The sequence below is a fragment of the Mustela nivalis genome (genome assembly GCF_964662115.1).
Source record: "Mustela nivalis genome assembly, chromosome: 13".
Lineage (NCBI taxonomy): Eukaryota > Metazoa > Chordata > Mammalia > Carnivora > Mustelidae > Mustela > Mustela nivalis.
Genome location: NC_139032.1, coordinates 60819968 through 60843620, shown reverse-complemented (window position 1 = coordinate 60843620; position 23653 = coordinate 60819968). Strand labels below are relative to the sequence as shown.

General features: G+C 47.7%; 2 protein-coding genes across 10 annotated transcripts in view; both read right to left on the bottom strand.

The window, feature by feature from the left end:
• CCDC180 (coiled-coil domain containing 180) overlaps positions 1 to 6717 on the bottom strand; it is a 68352-nt gene extending 61635 nt beyond the window's left edge. For 2 of the 7 annotated variants that reach the window (XM_082694923.1, XM_082694925.1), the window contains exon 1: positions 47 to 1077. The gene's annotated coding sequence lies outside the window, so the exon portion shown is untranslated. Of the gene's footprint in view, positions 1 to 46; positions 1080 to 2436; positions 2580 to 5387 lie in introns of those variants that run through there. The other 5 variants (XM_082694920.1, XM_082694921.1, XM_082694922.1 and 2 more) reach the window with 5 other exon arrangements.
• Positions 6718 to 9209: 2492 nt separating this feature from the next.
• The window catches only part of LOC309846142 (stimulated by retinoic acid gene 6 protein-like), a 49066-nt gene continuing 34622 nt past the window's right edge, over positions 9210 to 23653 (bottom strand). For all 3 annotated transcript variants that reach the window (XM_082694936.1, XM_082694937.1, XM_082694938.1), the window contains 8 exons: positions 17998 to 18073; positions 14371 to 14452; positions 14014 to 14062; positions 13695 to 13812; positions 12521 to 12640; positions 11115 to 11278; positions 10246 to 10392; positions 9210 to 9561 (listed from right to left, as the gene is read on the bottom strand). In XM_082694936.1, the coding sequence (XP_082551062.1) occupies positions 9413 to 9561; positions 10246 to 10392; positions 11115 to 11278; positions 12521 to 12640; positions 13695 to 13812; positions 14014 to 14062; positions 14371 to 14452; positions 17998 to 18073 (905 nt within the window). In that variant the 3' untranslated portion in view covers positions 9210 to 9412. The remainder of the gene's footprint in view (positions 9562 to 10245; positions 10393 to 11114; positions 11279 to 12520; positions 12641 to 13694; positions 13813 to 14013; positions 14063 to 14370; positions 14453 to 17997; positions 18074 to 23653) is intronic.

The window sequence follows — 23653 nt, the reverse complement described above, 5'->3', positions numbered from 1 at the left end:
ATTTTAAACAAAGAGGAGAGGGGAAGAAAGCAAAAAGGAAACAAACCTCAGGTAAGGACAGAACTCACGGAGAAGGCTGACTCTTCCAACCGTGCAGAGTGCAAACCCGAACTTTGGCGGCAAAGAATAATAATAAGTGGTTATTCTTTTGTGCTCCACGGTCCCAAGCTCTCCTGGGAAAAGTCAACGTGCCCAAGGCATCGGTTTGGATTTCAACCTGGCCTTGAACCTCCAACCTGGAGCTGAACAGGGTTCAAGGACCCTTGACTCCCCCCTCCACTACTCCCCACCACGAGTGGACACAAGAAGGTGGTGGTGGAGGGAGGGAGCAACCTGACTCTGGCTTCGCTAATTAGGCACCTACTGTATGCTGAGAAGACCCAGCAGGCTCCTCTCACGCCACCAGCCCTGCCAGCCTGCAGAGGAGAGGGTGCTGGGGGCAGTCTCTGGCCATCCCTCTAACCAGGCCTACGAAGGGAGGCCCTGCTCCCGCGGGCCTGACGTCCCACCTGCAAGGCGGCACCACTCAGGTCAGCCAGGGCCCTTCCAGGCGCAACTGCGACTGGACGCACTTGGTCACCAAGGCAACGCAGAGGGGCGGGAGTCCCGCTAGCCCCGCCCTCACTTCCTTTCGGAGGTGGGAGGAGATTGCCCCGAGCAACGTGAGCTCTCCATCCCGAGCAGGGAAATCGCTGGGAACCCACTCCCTCCCTGCCAGTTTCTCCCCAGCGCGAGAGGGCGCCTCGGAGCACTCAGGAGCGTCCGGAGCAGCGCACTAACTCTAATTCTGAGCCATGGCAGTCAAGAAAATCCTATCATGCCTTGGTTAAAACCAACCTCTGCTGGCAATAGCACAGTGGTTGGCTCTAAGTAAGAAGCTGAACGCATCTCTTAAAAAACCAGCTCTTTCTCAGAGTACGTGGTTGAAGGGCTCCGAATTCAGGCCTCAGGCTAGTATGGAATTATGATGAAAGACGATTTTCTAGGACTCTGAGTTCCATTCATCCTCCCCACCACTGCTTCATAACCTCCTAACATACCGCTCGGACCTGCCCTCTCTCCCACTCAGGAGTCCACACCCGCCCCCCGTCCCCGCCGCCCCAAATCTGGAGCCCCTGCCAAATCCAACTCTGTCTTAGATGACCACAGAGGCCCCGACGCCTGGTTCGCCCCTTGCCCCTCCCTGCTTCAGCTAGCTCTCCACTCTGCGTATGTCCCGGCCCCCTGCCTGCCCACCCACCCCCAGCCAGGCCTTCCTCAGCTTTCTCTGCAGGCAGCCTTCTGTCTCCCCACATCCCAGAGCCAGCCAGGCTTGCACTACCAGGGACAAAGGTCCCAGTCACTCACGTTCCTCAAACCCTGTCGCTGCTCCTTTCACAGCGTGTGCTCCTATGTTGGTGGCTGGCAAAGACAGGAGTACAGAACATCCCAGTGTAGGTGTTTCCTGAAGAGCAGGTAACATCTAATTTTGATGCAGCCTCACTATCCCTTCGCTTGGTGCCTTGCACATGATTCAGACACAGTGAATGTTCCCTGGGTGAATGCACGACTAGCTGGAATGTTCTGGTCTGACCCTCCTAGAGTTTGTCTCCTTCCCACCCAGCCAGCCAGAGTCCAGACCAGACACTACCTGACATTATCACTAAACCTGCCTTGAAGGTTTCCTATGTTTTGTGAGGTACCCAACTCCCCAGAAAATCCCTCCCCTCGGCAGAGATCTCTGTTCCAATTGCTAGTAAATGCACCCTAGGACAACTTCCTACAAGTGATCATTCCATCCAGACTAGTTCCAAAAATTAAGAAACAGTGAATAGAAAACCCTTTTATTCCCCTTCTTTGGCACTGGGTTTCCAAATATTATGTTACAAATACTGTTACAAAAGGTTGGACTAATTTTAGCTGCAAAAAGAGAAAAGTGTAGATAACTGAGGGTGGGGGGAGCGAAAAACAGTCAAAACTAGGAAATGTGGGAGCATCTGTGTGGCTCAGTCAGTTAAGCATCCAACTCTGATTTCGGCTGCCATTACGATCTCAGGGTTGTGAATCAAGCCCCGCTTCGGACTCTGTGATGGAGCCTGCTTAGGAGTCTCTTTCTCCCCCACTCCACCTCCCCCCTGCCAAAACAGGAAACGTGCAGGGATGATTTACAGTCATCCATACTCTGTCTTGTCCCCGGACACCCTGTTGGCTTGACACTTGCACATCAAAAACAGTGTTTTCTCTCTCCGGATGTGTTCTGGATCCTAGTTTCTGGCACATCTATAATCTGGGAGTTCTATTTTTTTTTTTTAATGTATATGGATAGAAATATGTAGGCATGGATATATCAGGTACAGTGATTTGTTCTGAGTAAGCAACACACTTACTGTATAAAACAGAAAAAATATTCCAGGGAGAACATAAATATAACCCATAGTCTCACCACTGAGAATTTACCTCCTGAGTCTGGGTCTTTGTGTTTGAGTTTGGATCAAACATGGGAATTTGTGTTTGGCTTCTGGATGCCATTTGCATTGCTCTTCCAACTCCACAATGTGATATCCAGAAGATTAGCCAGCCAGAGATCACCAGGTTAGTCTCTGCCCCATGTGAGAGGTGGGCAGGAGGCAAGAGACAGGGAATGGGGCTTAGTGGAGTCAAGCTTTTGAACTTTTTCTGCACCTCACCATCATATCTCAGGTTTCACCTTGAAAATATCTTCATTTTTTTTTAAAGTATTTTATTTTTAAGCAATCTCTCTACCCAATGTGGGACACAACCCTGAGATCAAGAGTCACATACTCTTGATGATGGAGTCATTCATGCACCCCCAAAAGGTCTCTTGACTAGAGTTTCATTTTTTCCTTCCTCTTCCACTGGCCATATTCCATCTTCTCCACAGTCCAGAGAAGAAAGACTGACAAGGACCAACAAGAGCTAATCTTTTTGGAGAGGATTTAATCCCTTTACACAGGGTAGCATAATAAGCTTATTTTAGAGGTGAAGAAACTGAAGTTCAGAGAGTGAATGACTGGGCCAAGATCTCCATGGTAGGAGATGTTAGATCCCGGATATGAATCGAGGTCAAGATCATGTAATTCCAGAATGTTGGGCCAAACACTATGCCAGCTGGCCTTGGTACTAATCAGAAAAAAATCCTGGATCAAGCTGATTGGATTCGCATGTTGAAGCACAGCGTACATACCCAGAAAGCATAAGGGTATAGTTTAATACATTACCCATAAGGAACACACCTGGCAACCAGTACCCCCAAGAACTAAAACATCACCAACTCTCCAGGAGCCCCTTCATCTACCTATCTGAAGTCACTGCCTTTTATTCCCCAAGGATAACAAGTATTCTAACTTCTGAATTAGTTTTGTTTGTTTTTGAACTTCATTTAAATGCAATCATACAGAACATACTCCTTTGTTGGACTTTTCATTTTGTCAAGTTTCAGACATTTTTGAATGTGGCTGTAAGTTCATTTTTATTTCTGTATAGCATCCCATTATTTTTTTTAATGCCCTATTTTATTCTTTCTATTTTTCATGCCCATGGGGGGTGTTTCCAGTCTAGGAAATTACCAAGTCGGGCTGCCCTGACCATTCTTTAGCCTGGGGAATGTATGTAGGCATTTCTACAGGGTATTTACCAAAGAGTAGACTTTGGGGGCCAATCACTAGGTGTAAGTCCTTCTTTAGCAGATACTACCAAAATTTCTGAAAGTGGTTGTGTGTGTTTCCACCTCGGCAATGTTTAAGAGTTCCAGTTCCTCCACATCCTCCTCAATACTTGCTGTTGTCAGTGGTTTTTTTATTTTATCTACTCTGGTGTTTGTGTAGTGGTGTTTCATTGTGGTTTTAATTTGAACCTTCTTGGTGAGTAATGATGTCGTGTAAACTTTTATACACTTTTAGTTGTATTTCTGAAAAATATCTGATCAAATGTTTTGCCCATATTTTTTTCTGGTGGGTTGTCTCTTATTAATTCATAGGATACAGTTACATATCCTATCTGGTGCTTTTCCCCCAATAAATAGATGACAAATGCTTATTCCCATTCTGTTCTAGCCTTCTAACTCTCTGGAAGGTAAAGAGAAATTCTTAATAAGGTCCAATTTATTCATTTTTCTCTTTATAGCTAGCGTAATTTATGTCCTAAGGAATCTTTGCCTGCCCTCCAGGTCATGAAAATATTTTCCTAGGGCACCTAGGTGGCTCAGTGGGTTAAAGCCTCTGGCTTTGGCTCTGGTCATGATCCCAGGGTCCTCGAGCCCCATATCAGAATCTCTGCTCAGTGGGGAGCCTGCTTCCCCACCCCCACCCCCCGCCTCTGCCTGCCTCTCTGCCTACTTGTGATCTCTGTCTGTCAAATAAATAAATAAAATCTTTCAAAAAAAGAAAAGAAAATATTCTCCTAAATTATCTTCTATAAATGTTACTGTTTTGAGTTGACACATTTAGATTTAAAACCCACCTGGAATTGATTTTGTTTATGATGGGGATTGGGGGTAGGAGTCAAGATTAATTTTGCTCCCATATAGATAACCAGTGACCGTGGACCATTTACTGAGAAGACTATCTTTCTCCATTTATCATCTACAAGATGTTCGTATGTATGGGTCTCAGCTGGACTCTGTCTGTTGCTCCTTCTGTCTGTCCTTGCACTATTATAGCTCACTGCCCAGATTACTGTTGCTTTATACTAAGGCTTACCATCTGGTAGTGTAAGCCCTCCAAGTTGGATCTTCTTTAAGATTGTCTTGACTATTCTTGGTCACTTATATTTCTATGGAAATTTTGAAAGCGTACAGTTAATGTCCACCAGATATCTGCTGACATACTTTTACTGATGCCCTATGAATCTATACATCAGTTTCAGGAGAAATGACATCTTAATGATATGTAGCAAAACAAGCAAACACACACACCAAAAACAAAAACAAAAACACCACCAAACCGACCAAAAAAGTCCTAATAGAATTGATGAACTGGGAATAAATATTTGCAATTCATATTACAAAGGGGCTCACATCCCTCATAACTAAAGAGTTCCTAGAAACCGATAAGGAAAAGAACAGACACATTGTGGGAAATTTGGCAAAAGACATGAATCCACAGTTTATAGAAAGAGAAATATAAATAGCCTTAAATATGTGAAAATAGGCTCAGGCTTAGTCATAATATGACAAAATTGTGAAGTTTAAACGTTTGACAATACATTCTAAAGCTAAAGGGGGAAAATAGAAAAGTAATTCTTTCCTCCTCAGGATCTCCAGCCCACCAGGTCCAGCACCCTGTGGACCCACCTGATTGCGTGGGGGGCACCCATGGGGGGCACCCGTGGGGCTCCAGAGGTCTTGGGGAGCTCAGAGGTGGCAGGTGGGGGGATTACATAGAACTCACCTAAGCAGAACCATTGGTCCAGTGAGCAGCTGGGCACAGTGAGGCAGTCTCAGCTAGAGAAAGTAGAGCTTCCCCTCACAGCTCATTCTCCCCCCTTTTCCAGGAAAGCTGGGTCCTCAGGAACTTCTTCTCACTGTGTGCCATTCACTGTCTGAAGAAGACATGGGGAGAAGTTTCCAGAATGGGAGGCCTCTCTCCACAGGAGTAGGGTGGGTGAGGAATCTCCCGCAGGGCTGGCTTTGCCCCTTCCTTCAGCTGGAACCTTCTGGGAGGCAGCCAACCTTGGGGACAGGGATTGAGCTGGGAGTGGAGCCTCTCAGCCTCCCTGGAAGCTTAGACCACCAGCTCTGCTTCAGGAATCTGTTTCTTCCAATGCCAGAGATTGGGCTGGGCCAAACTGGAGATTTTCAAGTGTTCACTTTATAGCAACAAATTCTACGTCCAGTTGGAACCAAAACCAGTCCAAAACAATTGGAAGAAATGAGAATGGGAGCTCCAGCATGAAGACCAGTATGAAGGCTCCCCTTCCCAGGCCCATGGAACCCTTTGAGCTCAGAGGAAACCAGTGGAAACCCTCATCTGGACAGTTTTGATCTTTTGGGTACTCAAATAACATGTATTGACACTCACAGCTTTCCCATCATTCCCCCAATTTTCCTTCCTTCTGTTCTTTCTCTTCCCCTCGGGAAGAGCTCCTGAAAACTTCAAAAGCTTTGTAGCAAAGACAACTCACCGGGCAGGTGGAGTGGAGCCCCGGAGGTCTGGAAGGAGAAGAGGAGGAGGTGGGGAGGGGGACCAGGCAGGGTGTGGTTTTATTTCTCATCTTTGAAAAATTCTAGTCTTGTCTACATTAACAGAAAGAAGCTGCTGTTTGGTCTATAAGCAGGTGGGGGGCACTTTGCAGGGCAGAAGGCCCTGGTCATGGGATACAGTGGTGGCAGCTGGGCTGTTCCAGAAGGGGTCTCTGAGCTGGGAGAATTAGCAGGAGTCCGGCTTCCATGCTGGTCCATCCACCTGGCACTTAGCTTCCTCCAGGCTCTTGGGGGCGGTGGAGGTTCCTTTCTTCCCTAAATAAGCCAAACCTGTCCTCAGAAAGCCAGACACATGCTGATCCTCCAGGATTCATCTCCAAGAGGAGTCTGCCTGCACCAGGGTGGGAGCTGCAGGGGAATCCCACGGGCTGGATGCACAAATGGCTGCCTAGGCTTGGGTGCAGATGGCCGGCACCAGGGACCTGTAGCTGTGCCTCTGTGACTTCCTCAAGCATCACTGCCAGTCAGTCAGTCAGGAGTCTCATCTTGGTGTCTAGCTGACATATGTCCCAGATGTCCCAGACCCCTTCTAAGAGTTTGGGGAACGGGTGGATTCTTTGTGGATCCTTCCTGAATGGAAGTCAGAAGCTTCAAACAGAGAAAGCAAGGTGTTCCCACATTATGCTCTGGTCACTCCCTCCCCCGTCAGCCAGAGATGGCACCTCAGCAGCCGCTTTCTGAATGGAAGAAGGAAGACAGCTGTGCAGGACAATGTCCTGAGGGTCATCTTGGAGAGACAAAGCCTTCGGTGTGGCTGCAGGCCCAGCATGGGTGGCAGAAATCCCGGCGGGCTTGGGCAAGCAGGAGCCACTCAGCCAGGCTCCCAAGACCCCTATCCCTCTTCATCCACAGCTTGGATGGAGCTGGGGGTCAGGACTCAAACTGACAGCCCAGAGGACAGGACTCTGGTCAGTGACGGGGCCAGGCTGAGGGAAAGGAAGCTTAGGCACAGCCTCTGCCTGGAGATGGGAGTGGCTTCTCCTCTGTAGGCCTTTGAGAGAATCACTGCCCCTTTCTGGGGCTCTCTCTCCTCATCTGGAAGGTGGAAGGTGATGATCCCGTGGTGCAGGCCCCACAGGACCTGGTAGTGATAAGGTTGAAGGGATGAGAGGAATGTGCTGAGGTGTGAGGGGGGAGCAATGATGATAGTAATATGACCCTGAGTCCTTGGAGACCCTGGGAGTTCTCCTCACACTCTTCCGATGAGGAAACAGGCCCAGGAGGCCAGGGCTCAGGCCCAAGGCCACATATTAGGTGAGTACGGAGCCGGGACTGCTCCAAAATCAGAGCACTCTAGAAGACAGAGTAGCACTGGTAGTCATGGACATAGGTCAGTTGTCCACAGTATGAGGGAATCTTGGAAGAAATGGGATGAGGGGACAATGGTCTCACTGACCTTGTCCTTGACTTAGCAGGAGGGGATCTCCGAGTCTGCCACTGTGGATGATCCCCCAGAAAGCCCACAAGAGGCAGCAGCAGAAAGTGAGGACCCCTGTGGGGAGCGGGGCCCAGGGTCAGCGGAGAGGGGCCTCCTAAACAGAGGACTCCACACCAAGGGGGTGGAGCCTTCCCCCTCCAGCTCCACCTCCCGTCACCACAGTGTCGGAAACCCCCCATTAGCAGTGACTGGGACCCAGGACCACATACCCAGGGATTGCCAGAAGCAGGCCCTGAGAGGGGACTAGTAGGGATCTGGTGTTCTTAGAGGGCAACAGGAAGAGAACTGAGGGGGCTCCCCATGGGAACCCTGGGGTGGAGGCTGAGGCATTTTCAGGGGACAGTCTCTGGGGGCACCTGAGAGCCAGAGCTCATCCCCACTCCCACCCTGATGTTCCCCTTCCTTGGCATATTTCTCACTGACCTTGCAATGCAGGATTATCTGGAAGCCAGACAACCTGCGGGCAGGACAGCAGGGCCAGGATCACAGGGTTTGGGAGGAGAGAGCTGCCTACTGAGTCCTGAGGTCAGAGCACCCGACAGGCCTCTCTCATGCTGGGGTTTCATGCTCCTCTTAGGGAGGACTGAATGGAGGCACCATGTAAACCTCATGTCATGGTTCTTGGAGCTGCCCCACAGCAAAGCTGCCCGAGTGGGACTCAGCCTCTCCTTCAGGAGATGCCCACATTGGGGAGAGAGATGTGGGGTTCCTCCAAGTCAGGAGACACATAAGTGGCCCGGCAGTCACTTCCTGCCTGAGACCTTAGTCTCCCTGTCTGTCATCAGAGTGGGTGTGCTAGCTCATCCCTGAGCTTCAACTCTCACCTCCCCCCTTCTCTGGGGCCCAGAGCCTGGCCAAGGTCCCGGTCTTGTTATCTGTGCATGCCCTGCCCCCTGGAGGGCCCCGGCAGTAGTGCATCCTGAGAAGGGGTGGGTAAGGGAGGCCAGTTATGGGCTAGGGGGCCTCTTTCTGATGGACCCTGGCTGTCTGCCTCCCGGGGGAACCAGATCAACCTCCAGAAAAGGAATGAGGTGATTATCTCTCGAAAACTCACTGCAGTGGGAGTATTGTAGGGGTTTGGGGGGGCGGGAATCAGAGCCCCCACTCCTGCCCCAGGCAGGACACTCCCTGGGAGTTTTATAACAGAGACGTGGGAGACCCATCCATCTGGTGGGTGGGGTAAGTCCCACTTCCTGAGGGGGAGCTATTTACACCCGTCTCTGAGGATAGGTAGGATCTGGATGGAATTGGAGGGTTTCCGAGTGTACAGAGACGCGGAACCGGCCTCCTGCCTCTCTCCTGACCCCCAGAATGCCCCTACGCACCCCCTGCTTAGGCCCTGTCTGCATCTCTCCCACCACCACAAGGCCTGGAAAGGGGGAAGCAATGAGGATCCTGTTGGATTAAGGCCACACTTTCTTCTAGAGAGAAATGGTTTTAAACAGTTAAGTTCTCCTGGTGTAGACATTTTACCACTTTCTTCACAAAGATCTATCTGTGCTTGTCCATACAGAAATCCCCAGCACTACCTCCTAACCATGGATAGTGGAAATCATTTTTGAGAAAAGACTGTTCAACAGAAATTCTCTTTAGTTCTTGATCTTTTTACCAAGGGACTGGATTATTAGACCTGAGACTTCGTGGTTCAGCCCACGTGCTGTCCCATGACAGTGACTGCATCCCCTCACACTGCGGGGGACAGCAGCTGGGAGCCTGGGCCCCGTCTCAGGGGCAGTTGTGCTGGAATGGCCTTGCAGCAACATCGGAGGTTACTGTCAGCTCTCTGAGCACGTCAGCAGGATCTGGGTAAAGTCCCGGGAGCCGTGACCTGGTCTTGCCTTTCTGAGCATGACGAGTCTGGGGTTGTTGACCAGGGTCTGCAGCAGGAACCACCTTGTCCTGGACCTGGCTGAAATCCGGGGACCTAGGAGTGAACCAGAGCAGACAGACTTGGGGGACGGGGCAGCTTGTCTCTTTTCTCAGAAGCTCTAGGAGAAGCTGGCTGGTAGGTGTGGGGTTCAGGAGAAGGAGCTGGACGGGGACTTCTGGGGACATGAGGGCGGCTGGAGGGATGTGAGACTCTGCCAGAGCCGGATGTCTGCAGTTGGGAACAGTGATGAACATAGTCCAGACCAGTGCTCACGAGACGTGGCTAAGTGGTGGGCTTCCCAGCAGAAGGCAGAGCAGAGTAATAAGGGTGGGAGGGGTGGGGTAGACAGTCTTGACCCTCAAGGGAGCAGAAAATAGTAGCCAGAAGAGCTTGGTGTAACCAAACCGAGCCCCATCTTGGACGGTGTCTGGCCTGAAGCTTGGGATATGGGTGGGGTCTCAAACAAAGGGACTGGAGGACACAGACAGCAGAACTAGGGCTCCTTCCTGGGACTATGGGAGGAGCCCACTTAGAAGGACAAGGACACCAGGCCTCCAGGGTCCCCAGGCCAGGCTGGCCGTGTGCTAAGCCTCCTGGTCTCCTCAGTAAAAGGCTCCCCAAGGCACAGAGTATGGAGGAAGGGGGAAGCTGGGCCATGTCATCGGGGCTCCCAGAGAAGCCTTAGGGTCCTCATTGCCTGTTGTCCAACCCCAGCATAGGTTCAAAAAGGAGGCTTACCTGTCGACTGATTTAGGCACCAGTATTTGATGGCCCGCTGCAGCTTCCTCTCCCTGTGCCCTGTGATCAGGATGTTACAGAAGCTGACGAGCACAGGGTTGGTATGATAATGATCCACGTAGAGCATGCCAATCCAGGCACTGAACCCTGAAACGCACATGGCTAGTCAGGCCGGGCAGCACGCCCTCTGTCCTGTCCCGGGACGCAAGAGCCTGTGCCACGCTGTTCCTCAACAGTGCTGTTTTCACTGAGATTCTAGAAAATCAGGCACAAAGAGCTGGAAGGGCTCTCAGGCTATCGTTCTAATCCATCCCTTTTGCAGAGACCCAAGTCGAAAGCGGGAGGAACGCCGTGGCTTGTATGGAGAGGCTGCCAGGCATACAAGCAATGGGGGAGTGAATGAATGGACACAGGTCAGAAAGAAAACCAAGACGATTTTTGCTCTACAGAAATGGCTTGATTTGGGAGTCTTTTCAAGAGGACAGACCATTTTCTTAACTATGTTTCCAGCTAATGACACTGTTAATTCTATGAGTATTCTTCCTCAAAATGTTTGAGTAAATTAGTTACCTTCTAACTGTTCAGATGGAGTTCTAGTACTTCCTACCGCTCTCCATGATACCGGGAAGGTCTGTCAAATATGCAGCTGTTTCACTAGCCTGAATTCTCTTCTGACTATTAGGCTGAATGCTTTTTTTCTGCTCAGCGTTAGAGCCTCCATGAAAGCTGAGCTCTGGGCAGGAGGAGGGTGTGAAGTCCAGGCCTCCAGGACCCGACCGGCTGGCGGCTTCCAGAAAGCTGCAAGAGCAGCGCCCCCCTGGCCCCCCGCCCCCGACTCAATGCATAGCCACCAGGGATCAGCCACTCACCCATGTCCACCCCCTCATAGCCATTCTGCATGATGGTCCTGTCGATGCGTGCGATCAGCCACGTGCCCAGGACGCAACTGATGAGCAGCCTGGAGAGACAAGCGCCCAGGCCCAGCAGTACGTTGTAGAAGAACAGAAAGTAGTTGAAGTTGTGGAATGCTTTCCTGCAAACAGAAGCAGGCAGAGGGGCAGCAGGCTTTGAGCAGGAGGAGGTGGCTGTGCATGCTGGCTCAGGGCCCCAGGCCTGGGGTCAAACCCTGCAGCTCCCGTCTCCTAGCCGTGTGACATGATGGTCCCAGCCACACAGCACTGGTCTGGGGATGAGCTCAGATACAGTGCAGGTTGTCAATGGTAGCTGTGATGTTTCATGGGATCCTTGGGTTTTAAGGTTTCCTGTACCACAAGAAATCTCATGTGGCCACAGCTGGCTTTGTGGTTACAGCAGAGGTTGTGGCTTTCCCACTGTCCATTGTCATAATGACCTGCTTCCCTCCCCCTTTCCCTGCTGGAACTGTTCCAAGTCCTCCAGGGGAAACTTCCTAGATGACCACCGGATTGGGTGGTTTCCTGTTGCCTGTGGGTGGGATAAGGCCCCAACTCGGGCATCCTGGATGTCTGGGCCATCTCTAGGAGGGGTCTTCCTGGGGTCATCACTCTGTACCCACCCCTCACCATCCAAGGCCACTGCATGGTTGCCATATTGAATTCTCACTGTTCTCTCAACACGTCTTGCCCTTTCGTGGCCAGCTGCCTCCATCTGGACCACGAGGGCTGCTGGCCACGCACTCTCCTCAGCGTTACCCACCGGAATCCCACCAGCCTACTGCATTCAGCTCAAACGCCCCACTTGCCATTGAATGAACCATTTCTGTCTCTCTTTCTCCATTACCTGCCTTGCTCTCATGAGGCTGTTACCAACCACCCCCCACCCCGGAGTTGTTGCCATGTGTCTGTGTCTGCTGGCCCCTGTGGATGGAGAGCTTCTGCAAGCAGGTCATGGAGGGATACCTCTGTATCCTTAGTGCTGGCTTTGTTTCCTCCCTGAGTGAAGGGCTTTGAATGAGTGAACTACGAAGGATCACCTCGGACCAGGCACTATTGTTCTAAGTGCATAATGGAACACAGTTCATGCTCCAAATGCCTCTCTGAGGTGCGCAATTATTTGTAAAATGAGGAAACTACCATTCATGGGTGTTCTGGAAGGCCACATACAGTGCCATCGCCCAAAAGGGGTGGAGCCAGGATTTGGACTCAGGCAGTTGGGTCCCAGAGGCTGCTCCCGAGCCACTGCCCCTCGCCCTCTCAGGGAGAGCGCTGTCCGCCCAGGAACCTGCCAAGGGCGAAGAGGAAGGAACGAGAGGCTGCTGAAGTCCAAGCTTCCGATCCCCATCCCTTCTTTACCCCACCTGTTGTTGAGCGCCAAGGGCTTCTGCCTGTCAGCTGCACTCATCTTCGGCTGCAGGAAGAAGGTGGCGGCGATCCACACCTGCAGGACCATGAGACCCAGGACGATGGCTATGGTGAGGCTGAAACACAGGGTGAGACAGTCCTGAGGTGGCCTTGTCCAAGCCCCCCTCTGGTGCCCGGTGACAGAGAGGACAGGGACCGGCCAACCTGCTGGGACAACAGGAGCCCCGGCTCTGTGCTTTATGCCTCCAGAGCCTTCTCACACCCACTGTCTGATGAGAAAACAGGCTCACGAAGGGCGGACGGCTTTCTCAAAGCCGCATGGTCAGGTCTTGTGACCATGGACTTCCAGACCGGAAGTTCAGGATTTAATGACATGCGACCCCTAAGCTGCCTGTTTAACAGCATGGAGATCAAAGAAAAGGATGGGGTTTTTTGAGAGTTCATGAAGGCCCCGAGAGTGGACAAGCAGGCTCTGCCCAGCCTCCCACGCGGCTCTAGGGGAGAACGGAACCAAAGAGCTCAGAGCAGGAGTTTCCAGAGAGGGCCACGTCCTGAGTTTGCTTCCCCAAGCAGCCGTGTGGGGCGCTTAAATGGGGCCTCGGCTTCAGGTGGCTAGCTCCCAACCCTGTCTCTTCCCCTCCTTGGACATACTGGTGAGGCCTCTGTGCCTCTGCTTCCTTGTGTGAAAAATGGGCCTTAATATGAGACTCAACATTCCAAGGGTTCTTAAGACAAAAGATGCACAGTGAATTCTCAGTAATGTCAACCTTCACTTTTACCTTCCGCAGGGGTAAACTGAGGCTCAGAGAAGCAGTTCACCCAGGGTCACACAGCTGATCAAGAACCTAAGTTCAGGTTTTCTCCTCTCTCCTTACACTATACTGATCTGACTCTCATGTCACCTCCCTGAACCTCAATCTTCCCAGCTATTAAATGGACACATGTGTCTCCCCCACAGACACAACTGTGAGCACCCCCACTGACCAGCGAGAATACAAACATTCTGTGAACCATAAGGTTCCCATGGTGATGAGTTGCTATTTTGGCCCATCCTTGGGTCAGAGCTGAGAATGTGCATCCAGGAATTAGTGAGATCCCAACAGGGAGGGGGCAATTTAAATAGATGCTCCAAGGCCCCAAGTACAGACAGAGAGCCCGCCCAGCACTTACGTCCCAATGCCCAGTCCTTGGAGCATCTCCAGGCCCTGGTTGTGGACGACAGGCAACACCAGGCTGTACATGATCAGCATGCCACAGAGGCTCTGCACCACATGGATGATGAGGTAGCCTGGGGGCCAAGGGAACGCACGGTCACCCGAGGCCCTTCGTGACCCGGTCATACCTGGCCCTCCCTGAAGTGCCCCCTCCAGCATGCTTGCACTGTGTCTTCTGCCTGGGACGACCTCTCTTCTCTCTACCCACAGCCAGGACTCTGCAGGCGCCTGGGGAGTGGGTGTTGAACTACAACAGGTCACGTGAAGACACTTACCCCACAGCATGTAGGCTATTTGCCAGCCAGAGTACCTTGCAATGGCCACCTGGGATTTAAAAAGAAAAAGGGTCTCAGAGGGGAGAAAAGACTGCTCGCCTCCAACACATGGGTCAAGCATCCCCGCCTCATCTGAGGTTCACCGATCCACACACCAAGACAGGTGTCGTGACTGTCATCATTTTACAGAAGAGGAGACCAAGGGCCAGATGGCTCACCCAGCAGCAGAAGTGAGGCCCATGGTCTCCCCGTCCGGGCTCTTCCTCCCAGAGGCTGCTGCCCCCGTCCCAGCCACAGGACACCAGGATTCGGCCAACCCCTCGGTCTCAGAGCAGAGAGAGGCCTCAGAGAACTCACCACACTCTCCGCCGAGGAAGGATTATGGAACTTCAAAGGGAGAAAGTGTTTCTTTCCTGCCCACAACCGCTTCATGTGCTTTCTAGAGAAAAAAGTGGGAAATCAGGAACGTTCATGACCATGGCTGTTTATGCACTTCGAGCTCAAGAGATGTAGACAGAAAAGCCAGTGGAGGGAGATGGTGGCCGGCTCGGCTTCCCTGTGTTGACCACAGCTCCTGGGACGTTCTCGTCAGACTTAAAGATACTTTCAAAATACTTTTTAAATTGAGATATAGTTGACATGTAACATTATATTAGGTTCAAGCGTACAACATAATGATTTAAGTATATATTGCAAAATGGTCACTGTGATGAGTCTAGTTAACATCCATCATCTTGCATAGTTATAAGATTTTTTTCTTGTGATGAGAGTTTTTAAGATCTATACTCCCCAGCTTGTAAATCTGCAGCAGAGCACTATTACCTAGAGCCGCCAGGCTGTGTATTACATCCCCATGATATTTATTCTAAAACTGGAAGCTTATACCTTCTGAGTCCCTTCACCCACCCCCCAACCCCACCTCTGACAACCTCACATCTGTCCTTTGCATCTGTGAGCTTGGATTTTTGTTTTGTTTTAGATTCCACATATAAGTGAGATCATATAATATTTATCCTTTCCTGTCTGACTTCACTAAGCGTAACACCTTTTAAGGTCTATCCACGTTCTGCAAATGGCAAGATTTCATTCGTTTTTATGTCTGAATGGTATTCCACTATATGTGTGTGTGTGTGTGTGTGTGTGTGTCGCATCTTCTTTGCCCCTTCCATCCATCAGCGGACACCTAGGTTATTTTCATATCTTGAATATTGTAAATAATGTGGCAATAAACATGGGGGTGCAAATATGTGTCCAAAATACGGTTTTTGTTTTCTTCCCATAAATACCCAGGAATGAAGTTGTTAGATCATCTGATCAGAAGTTCTATTTTGACTTTTTCGAGGGACTTCCATGCTGTTTTCCACAGTGGCTGCACAATTTGCATCCCCATCAACAGTACACGAAAGCTTCATTTTCACCACATCCTCGCGCATACTGGCTACTTCTTGTGGTTTGGGGACTAAACTAGCCATTTGAACCGATGTGAGGTGATGCCTCACTGTGGTCTTAACACAGTTATGTGTTTCCCTGATGATTTAAAAATCTTCATATAGTTTGTAAAAATAATGTGTAGTTACCTAGTCTTCATGGTGACTAAATGTGGAAGTTGAGACTCTCTGTGTGCGGCTTTTATTTTTTTCAATTTGCTCTGTTTTCTTATTTGTTCTGTGATGAATATGTACTATTTATGTAATAATATTTCAAAATAGGTAATAATGGGAACCCATATTTAATGATAGGTCCACCTTATAACAACATAAAGGAAACTGAAAAAGGGACCACAGCCCCTCATGCTCCCAGCACCCCTGCAAACTGCTCTCAGCCTGGCCCTTTGAGTAAAGATTAGGTTGGTAATGGTTATGTTCATGGTGCATTCTCATCTGTGTCCTGCCTTTTTCCTAACATCCTATCTCCAGCATTTTCCAGGATGTTTTGCAATTTTATGTCCACTAAATTGGGAAGACTCAGTATGAAATAAAGAATGTAAACATGTCATTAATAGTTTGCATACTTGGGGCATCTGGGTGGCTCAGTTGTTAAGCATCTGGCTTCAGTTCAGGTCATGATCCCAGGGTCCTGGGATCGAGCCCCACATTAGGCTTCCTGCTCAGAGGGGAGCCAGCTTCTCCCTTTCCCTCTGCCCATGCTTGTGTTCCCTCTCTCACTGAATCTCTCTCTGTCAAATAAATCAATAAAATCTTGAAAAAAAGTTTGTGTATTTATTACACGACAAAAAGATGGTTTGGGGTTCTGTTAGGTTCCATAAAATATATTAAATTATTTTCATCTCTTTTCTTAACTTTTTAAGGTTAAAAGTTAGTGTCTATTAGAAAATTCAAAATTGCATCTGTGAGCTTCATTGTCTCAGCTTGGCAGCCTGGAGTAGAGCACGCCACCAGGAATACAAACACAGATATACTTGCACGAGGCACCAGACAATTTCTGGAAGGATACAGAAAAAGAATAATGCTTAGCTCTGGGGCAACAAACTGGGATCTGAATGGGAGAAGGATTTTACATTAAATATTTTTATAACTTTTTTTAAAAAAAGAGATTAGACTAATTCTAAAAGAAAAATACGAGCACAGTGCTAGTACTATCTGGTTGTAGCGTTTTCTTATCCACTATTTCCTTTGCCCCATGGTCCTGTAAAGCAGACAGGATGGGGGTCATCAGTCCACATGGAATGGGAGGGAGGGGCCAGCCTGGACAAGAATAAGGCCTCCCACCCCTGTGCCCTCTACCCATGTCAGCACAAACAGCTCTAAAAGGTGGTTGTGGCTGGTTGTGGTCCAATGTCTCAGTGATCATCTCCCAGGCACCCTGCAGGCCATATCCCTGCATGGGGGGGGGGCGGGCAGGGGAGAGTGGCAGTGTCCAGTCCACCCACAGGATCCGGGGACAAGAAAGCAGAGAGAGGGAGCAAGCTAGGGCTGGGATGGAGAGCTGGGGCCTCTTTGTACCAGGAGAGTACTTACTTGCCTGCCATCTGCAAGAGACCCACACTTTGGGCAGCCAGATGGGGAGGCTGTAAAGGCAGGATTCTCTGGGGAAGGGGAGGCAGTAAGCGATGGCCCTGGGCCTCCTGTGACTGCATGTGACTTAGAGATTTAGGTCGGGGGAGGGAAGAACTGAAAGACAGAGAGATATTGAGAGTCAGACAGAGAGAGAGGAGAGAAGACGGATACTTAAAATTCAACCACTGTCTGCAGTGAAATGCTCACTACATATTCAAGGCCATCCCCTCCTCCTGCCCTGCTCTTCTAAAGACTCGTGCACCCGGTGTCCTTGACCTGATCTGCTTTGGTACTCCCTGAGCCATATGCAGCTTCTAGGAACCCACTGTGGTTAGTCCTGGGGAGCAGGGCAAGTCTGAGCCCCAACAGAGATGCTGAGCGTACAAGACATGATAAGGCATCTCAGGGCAGAAGACATGGCCAGCTGCTAATGGCACGGCTGAGTTCTTTTGTCTTTTATCTCAGCCTTCTCAGCTGTTAGAACAGAGATGGAAGTGCCTCTCAGGTTGTGGTGAAAATCAAAAGAATTCTTTTTTCAAAAAAGATTTATTTATTTATTTATTTGAGGGAGGGAGAGAGAGAGAGAGAAAGATCATGTATGCATGTCAGGGGAGGAGCAAAGGGAGACAGAGAAGGAGGGAAGCAGACTCCCCCACTGCTGGGGCTCGATCCCAGAACCCTGAGATCATGACCTGGGCTGAAACCAAGAGATGGCTGCTTGATCAGCTGAGCCACCCAGGTGCCCCTGAAAATCAAAATATTCTAAGCACAATGTCAAGCTTATAGCAGAAACTCAGATCAATAGATTTTTTTTGATTTGGGGCTTTCTGTTTTACAACCAATAAATGTGGCTATTCCTAGATGGCATATACATTCCTGGTTCCAATTCGGGCACTGCAGTCACTACTCGGGAATTTCTAGAAAGTTCGAGCTGAAGACACACCAGTGACTCCCAGAGCCCTCTTACCGGTAACAGGCCAATATGTGGAACAGATAGCTCACGCACGTGAGGGAGGCGGGCAAGATGGTCACCAGCCAGACTCCTGAAACAGAAGAAGTCATGGGAGAGGCCTGAGAAGATGAGCCAGAAACATTATTTTCAAAATACAGCTGTTCACATCAGAAAGGGCTGGGTGATACGTTTTACTTCCTTTAACACATTTCTTGTGTACACAAAGTTTTGCTTCTATTTCTTCTATTTCTGTCTCATTTCAGACACACACACACGCCCTTGCTATGCTTTACTTCTCGCACAAGCCTTCTCCTTTGATATTAAGATTTTTCATCTACAGTGTGTAATGGGAAGAGAAAATGAAGGAGTGTACACACCCCAGTCACCTCCAGCCCTTGTAGAATGACTCGTAGTTGACTTCTCTTTGCCATCCCCGGTAAAAAGCAATCCTGAGCAAGGGTAATTGGAGTCAAGAGGTCTTGACTGACATCTTTCGTCCCTCTTTCGGCAAGTTTTTAATATGTTGTATCTAATCTGCTTTCACGTGATCCTGTGTGCTTGGGAGCAAGGTGGGGCGGGGGGGAGAAACAGGGAAGGGGAATGGTGTGTACATTGAGAAGCTTCCAGACAAGCCGTTTATCAGTCGGGCCAAAAACCATTTTAAAAACATCCAACACCTCTTCATAATGAAAAAGACTTCACAGAGTAGAAATAGAAGAGAACTTCCTCAAGATGATATAGAGTATTTGCAAACAAAACAAAACAAAACAAACAAACAAAAAACAACCCACCGCTAACACCATGCTTAACAGCAAAGGACTGATTGGTTTTCCCCCTAAGTTCAGGTATAAGAGAATCAATGTCCACTCTTGCCAATTTCGTACTGGAGGGTCTAGCCAGGGAAATTGGGCAAAAAAAAAATGCAGCCAGTCTGCAAAGGAAAAAATAAAACTACCTCTGTTCACCGGTAACATGTTCTTATATTTTAAAAATTCTATGGAATGAACAAACAAAAAAGATTAAACTCATTAATAAACAAGTTCAGCAAGCTTGTAGGACACAAAACAAATATATAAAAACCAACTGTATTTCTAGGCACTGGCAATGAACAAAATGAAAATATGTTTGCATTAGTATCAAAAAGAATAAAACACTTAAGAATAAACAGAAGAAGTATGCAACCTGTACCCTGGAAACTACAAAAGACTATTGAAAGAAATTAAAGAAGATTTTGATCCATGGAAAGACATGCTGTGTTCCTATACAGGAGGTTCTCTGCTAACATGGCAATACTCCCTGAACCGATCTAAAGACTCAATCTAATCCTCAAAATTCCAATGCCAATTTTGCGTAAATCGACAAGCTAATCTTAAAATTCATATGAAAATGAAGAGACCTAGAATAGGCAATATAATCTTGAAAAGGAATAAGAAAATTTCAGGACTCCCATTTCTTGATTTTAAACTTACTACAAAGCTACAGTAATGAGGACAGTGTGGTACTGCCTGGAGGATAAACAGATCAGTGTGATAACCTGAGAATCCAGAAGTAATTCCTCACCATCAGCATACTTTCAACACGGATAAAAAAGACAATTCAATGGGGAAAGAATATGTTTTTCCACAAACAGCACCGGGGTAACTGATATTCATACGGAAATCAACAAACAAAGTGAGAATCTTACCTCACAGCATATACAAAAATTAACTTAAAAGGGGATGATAGGTTTAAATGTAAAAGCTAAAATTGTACAAGTCTCTAAAGGAAATAGGAGAATAAATCTTTATGACCTCAAGTTAGGCAATGTTTTCTTAGATGCACACATGTGATGAAAGAAAAATGACTATGCTGAACTCCATCAAAATTAAAACCATCTGTGTTTCAAAGGACACTGTCAAAAAAGAGAAAAAGCAACCCACAGACTGAGAGAAAAATTCTTGCAAATTGTATCTCTTTGAAGGGATTTATGTGTAACATAAAAGAATTCTTACAGCTCAGTGATAATTTAGAAATAGGCAAAGAATCTCCATGGAGATAAACAGAAGATGTACAAATGGCCAACCTCCTCCAGTCCCACCCCAGTCAACATCCTTAGACATCAGAGAAATCAAAACCACAATAAGATGCCATTTCACACTTCCTAGATTGCTCTTATTAAAAAACAAAAAACATATCAACATGTGTTGGTGAAGATATAGAGAAACTAGATCGCTGATACATCGCTGGTGGTAATATACAGTGAGGCAGGTGCTTCTGAAAATAGTCTGGCAATTCCTTGAAAGGTTAAACATAGTTACCATAGGATCCAGAATTCCACTCCTAGGTATATATCCAAGACATATGAAAATATATGAAAATCTTGGAGATGAATGTTCACAGAAATATTGCTCATAATAGCCAGAAAGTTGAAACAACCCAGATTTCCATCAACCAATAATTGGATCAACACAATGTGGTATATTCATACAACAGAATAAACTCAGGCAATAAAAAATAATGAAGTTTGGTTGCATGCCATGACATAGATGAACTTTGTAAACATGTGCTACGTGAGAGAGGCCAGTCAAAAAAGACCATTGTAGGGGCTCCTGGGTGGCTCAGTGGGTTAAAGCCTCTGCCTTTGGCTCAGGTCATGATCTCAGGGTCCTGGGATCGAGCCCCATGTCGGGCTCTCTGCTCAGCAGGAAGCCTGCTTCCTCCTCTCTCTCTCTGCCTGCCTCTCTGCCTACTTATGATCTCTGTCTGTCAAATAAATAAATAAAATAAAATTTTAAAAGACCATTGTATTGTGGGATTCCATTTATATAAGAAGTCCAGAAGAGCCAAATCCACAGAGCCAGAAAACAGTGGTAACTTAGGACTAGGAATGTTGAGGGGAAATGAGAAGAGATTGCAAATGATTATGATTTCTTTTTAAGGTGATGAAAACGTTCCACATTTGATTGTGGTGATTGGTCACACTACAGTGATGGCTGAGAATATACTAAAACCACTAAACTGTACTTTAAGTGGATGGATTGTGAGGTGTGTGAGTTATATCTTTGGAAAGATCTATAAAGAACTCCTCAAACTCAACACACACAAAACAGATAATCACGTCAAAAAATGGGCAGAAAACATGAGAAGACCCTTATCCAAGGAAGACATACAAATGGCTAACAGACACCTAAGAAAAAATGTTCATCATCATTAGCCATCAGTTAATGATGCAATTTGCAATGTGTTTCAAAACCACATTGAGATACCATCTTACACCAGTTAGAATGGCCAAAATTAACTAGACAGTAAACAATAAGTGTTGGAGAGGATGTGGAGAAAGGGGAACTCTCTTACACTGGTTGGTGGGAATGCTGCAAGTTGGTGCAGCCACTTTGGAGAATAGTGTGGAGATTCCTCAAGAAATTAAAAATAGAGCTTCCCTATGACCCTGCAATTGCACTACTGAGTATTTACCCCAAAGATACAAATGTAGTGAAAAGAAGGGCCTTCTGTACCCCAATGTTCATAGCAAAAATGACCACAGTTGCCAAACTGTGGAAAGAACCAAGATGCCCTTCAACAGACAAATGGATAAAGAAGATGTGGTCTTCTTTATATACAATGGAGTATTATGCCTCTATCAGAAAGGATGAATACCCAACTTTTGTATCAGCATGGCCGGGACTGGGAGAGATTATGCTGAGTGAAATAAGTCAAGCAGAGAGAGCCAACTGTCATATGGTTTCACTCACTTGTGGAGCAGAAGGAGTATCACGGAGGACATGGGGAAATCGGAGAGGGAGGCAAACCATTAGGGACTGTGGACTCTGAGAAACAAACTGAGGGTTTTAGAGCGGAGGGGGTTGGGAGGTTGGGTGAGCATGGTGGTGGGTATTATGGAGGGCAAGTATTGCATGGAGCACTGGGTGTGGTGCATAAACAATGAATCTTGGAACACTGAAAAGAAATAAAATAAAATAAAATGAAAAAAAAAAAAAAGAAGGAAAAAGAAAGCTGATTTCCATTTCTTCCAAGTTTTAAATGTGTTTCTGTCCCAGCATCACCAGGATTAGGCAAGGGCTATATCCCAAACCTCAACCATCACAAAGGATGCAGGTAAACCCCCATAAATCTCACCCCCAGGGGCACAGGGAGCCTTGAAGGAAAGGATGGGAGGCGTCTGGCCATGAGCAGAGCGAATGCAGACTTACTCCAGCCAGCAGCGAGAGCATGGCTGACGGCACACTATTCATTTAATGTTTATCATCCCAAAGATGAATATTTATCTTCAAAGATGAAACCTAAAAGTCTCTCTCGGCCAGGGGACAGCGGTGTTAAAGCCGAAAAAGATCAAGATGGAGCGAAAATTTTATGTTTTGACTCTCAGAGTATCTAAACATGAGAGAAATACGTGGAAGAGGGGGTAAAACACGAGTGAATATGGTGATATATGTACTCCGGGTTCACCCAGAGTGAGTAACCGAGGTTGGCATTACAAACTTTCCCAGAGGAGGGGGGGAAATGTAAGCTTTCAAAACTATGACTTAAAATCAGTATGACTGAACTTAAAGATTAGACCAGGCTTGCTGAGCTTGGTACTCAAGGACTCCTCAGCCTGAGCATGACCCTACATTAAAGATGAATGGGAATGTTCAAGGGCAACAGTGAAGTATGTTGGTTTGGAAGGGGTGGTACCCCAGTGCTCCCGTGAAAGTAACTTTCCATGCCATGTGTATGAAAGAGAATTTCCCTCAAATAATTCACAGGAGATCTGTTTCCTTCTGGATGCCGTACTCTACCAGATTAAGTAAAAATATCATTTACAACATCTGTTTCACAACTTTAGGAACATTTGGTAATTTATGACCATTAAATTTCGATGCTACTGAGGTTTTTGGAAACCACTTCCCACCCTGTTCCAAGCCCCCATTTAAAGATGAGGAAGCTGGGGCGCCTGGGTGGCTCAGTGGGTTAAGCCTCTGCCTTCGGCTCAGGTCATGATCCCAGAGTCCTGGGATCGAGCCCCGCATTGGGCTCTCTGCTTAGCAGGGAGACTACTTCTTCCTCTCTCTCTCTCTTTCTGCCTGCCTCTTTGCCTACTTGTGATCTCTGTCTGTCAAATAAATAAATAAAATCTTTAAAGATGAGGAAGCTGAAGACAAGACAATGTCGTTTTCAAAGACAGCTGGTATCTTAAGGTGAAGTGACTGCTATGGACAGACTCATATGTCAAGACCCTAATCCCAGCATGATGGCAGGTCGAGTTGTGGCTTTGGGGATTAGTGTCATTATAAGAAGAGAAAGGAGAGAGCTGGCTTCCTCTCCCTACTCTCCAGCACTGAGGATACAAAATTAGGAAGCAGGCTCTCATCAGACACCAGACCTGCTGGCACCTTGAACTCCTCGGGCTCCAGAACTGGGGAATGAGTAAGTGTTTGTTTCTACTACCCAGTCTACAGCAATTTGTCACAGCAGTCCGCACAAACCAGAAACTACATATGAACAGCAGAAATAAAATTTCCATATAACCCTAACGAAAAGCCATGACTTGCTGTTTTATTTTTTCCAAAGTGAAAAAGAGATGATGATTTAATTGTTCCCACTGGCATCAAAACAAAATAGGCTATTTAAAATGAGAAAACTCGTGCTCGCTTCGGCAGCACATATACTAAAATGAGAAAATTCTATGGGG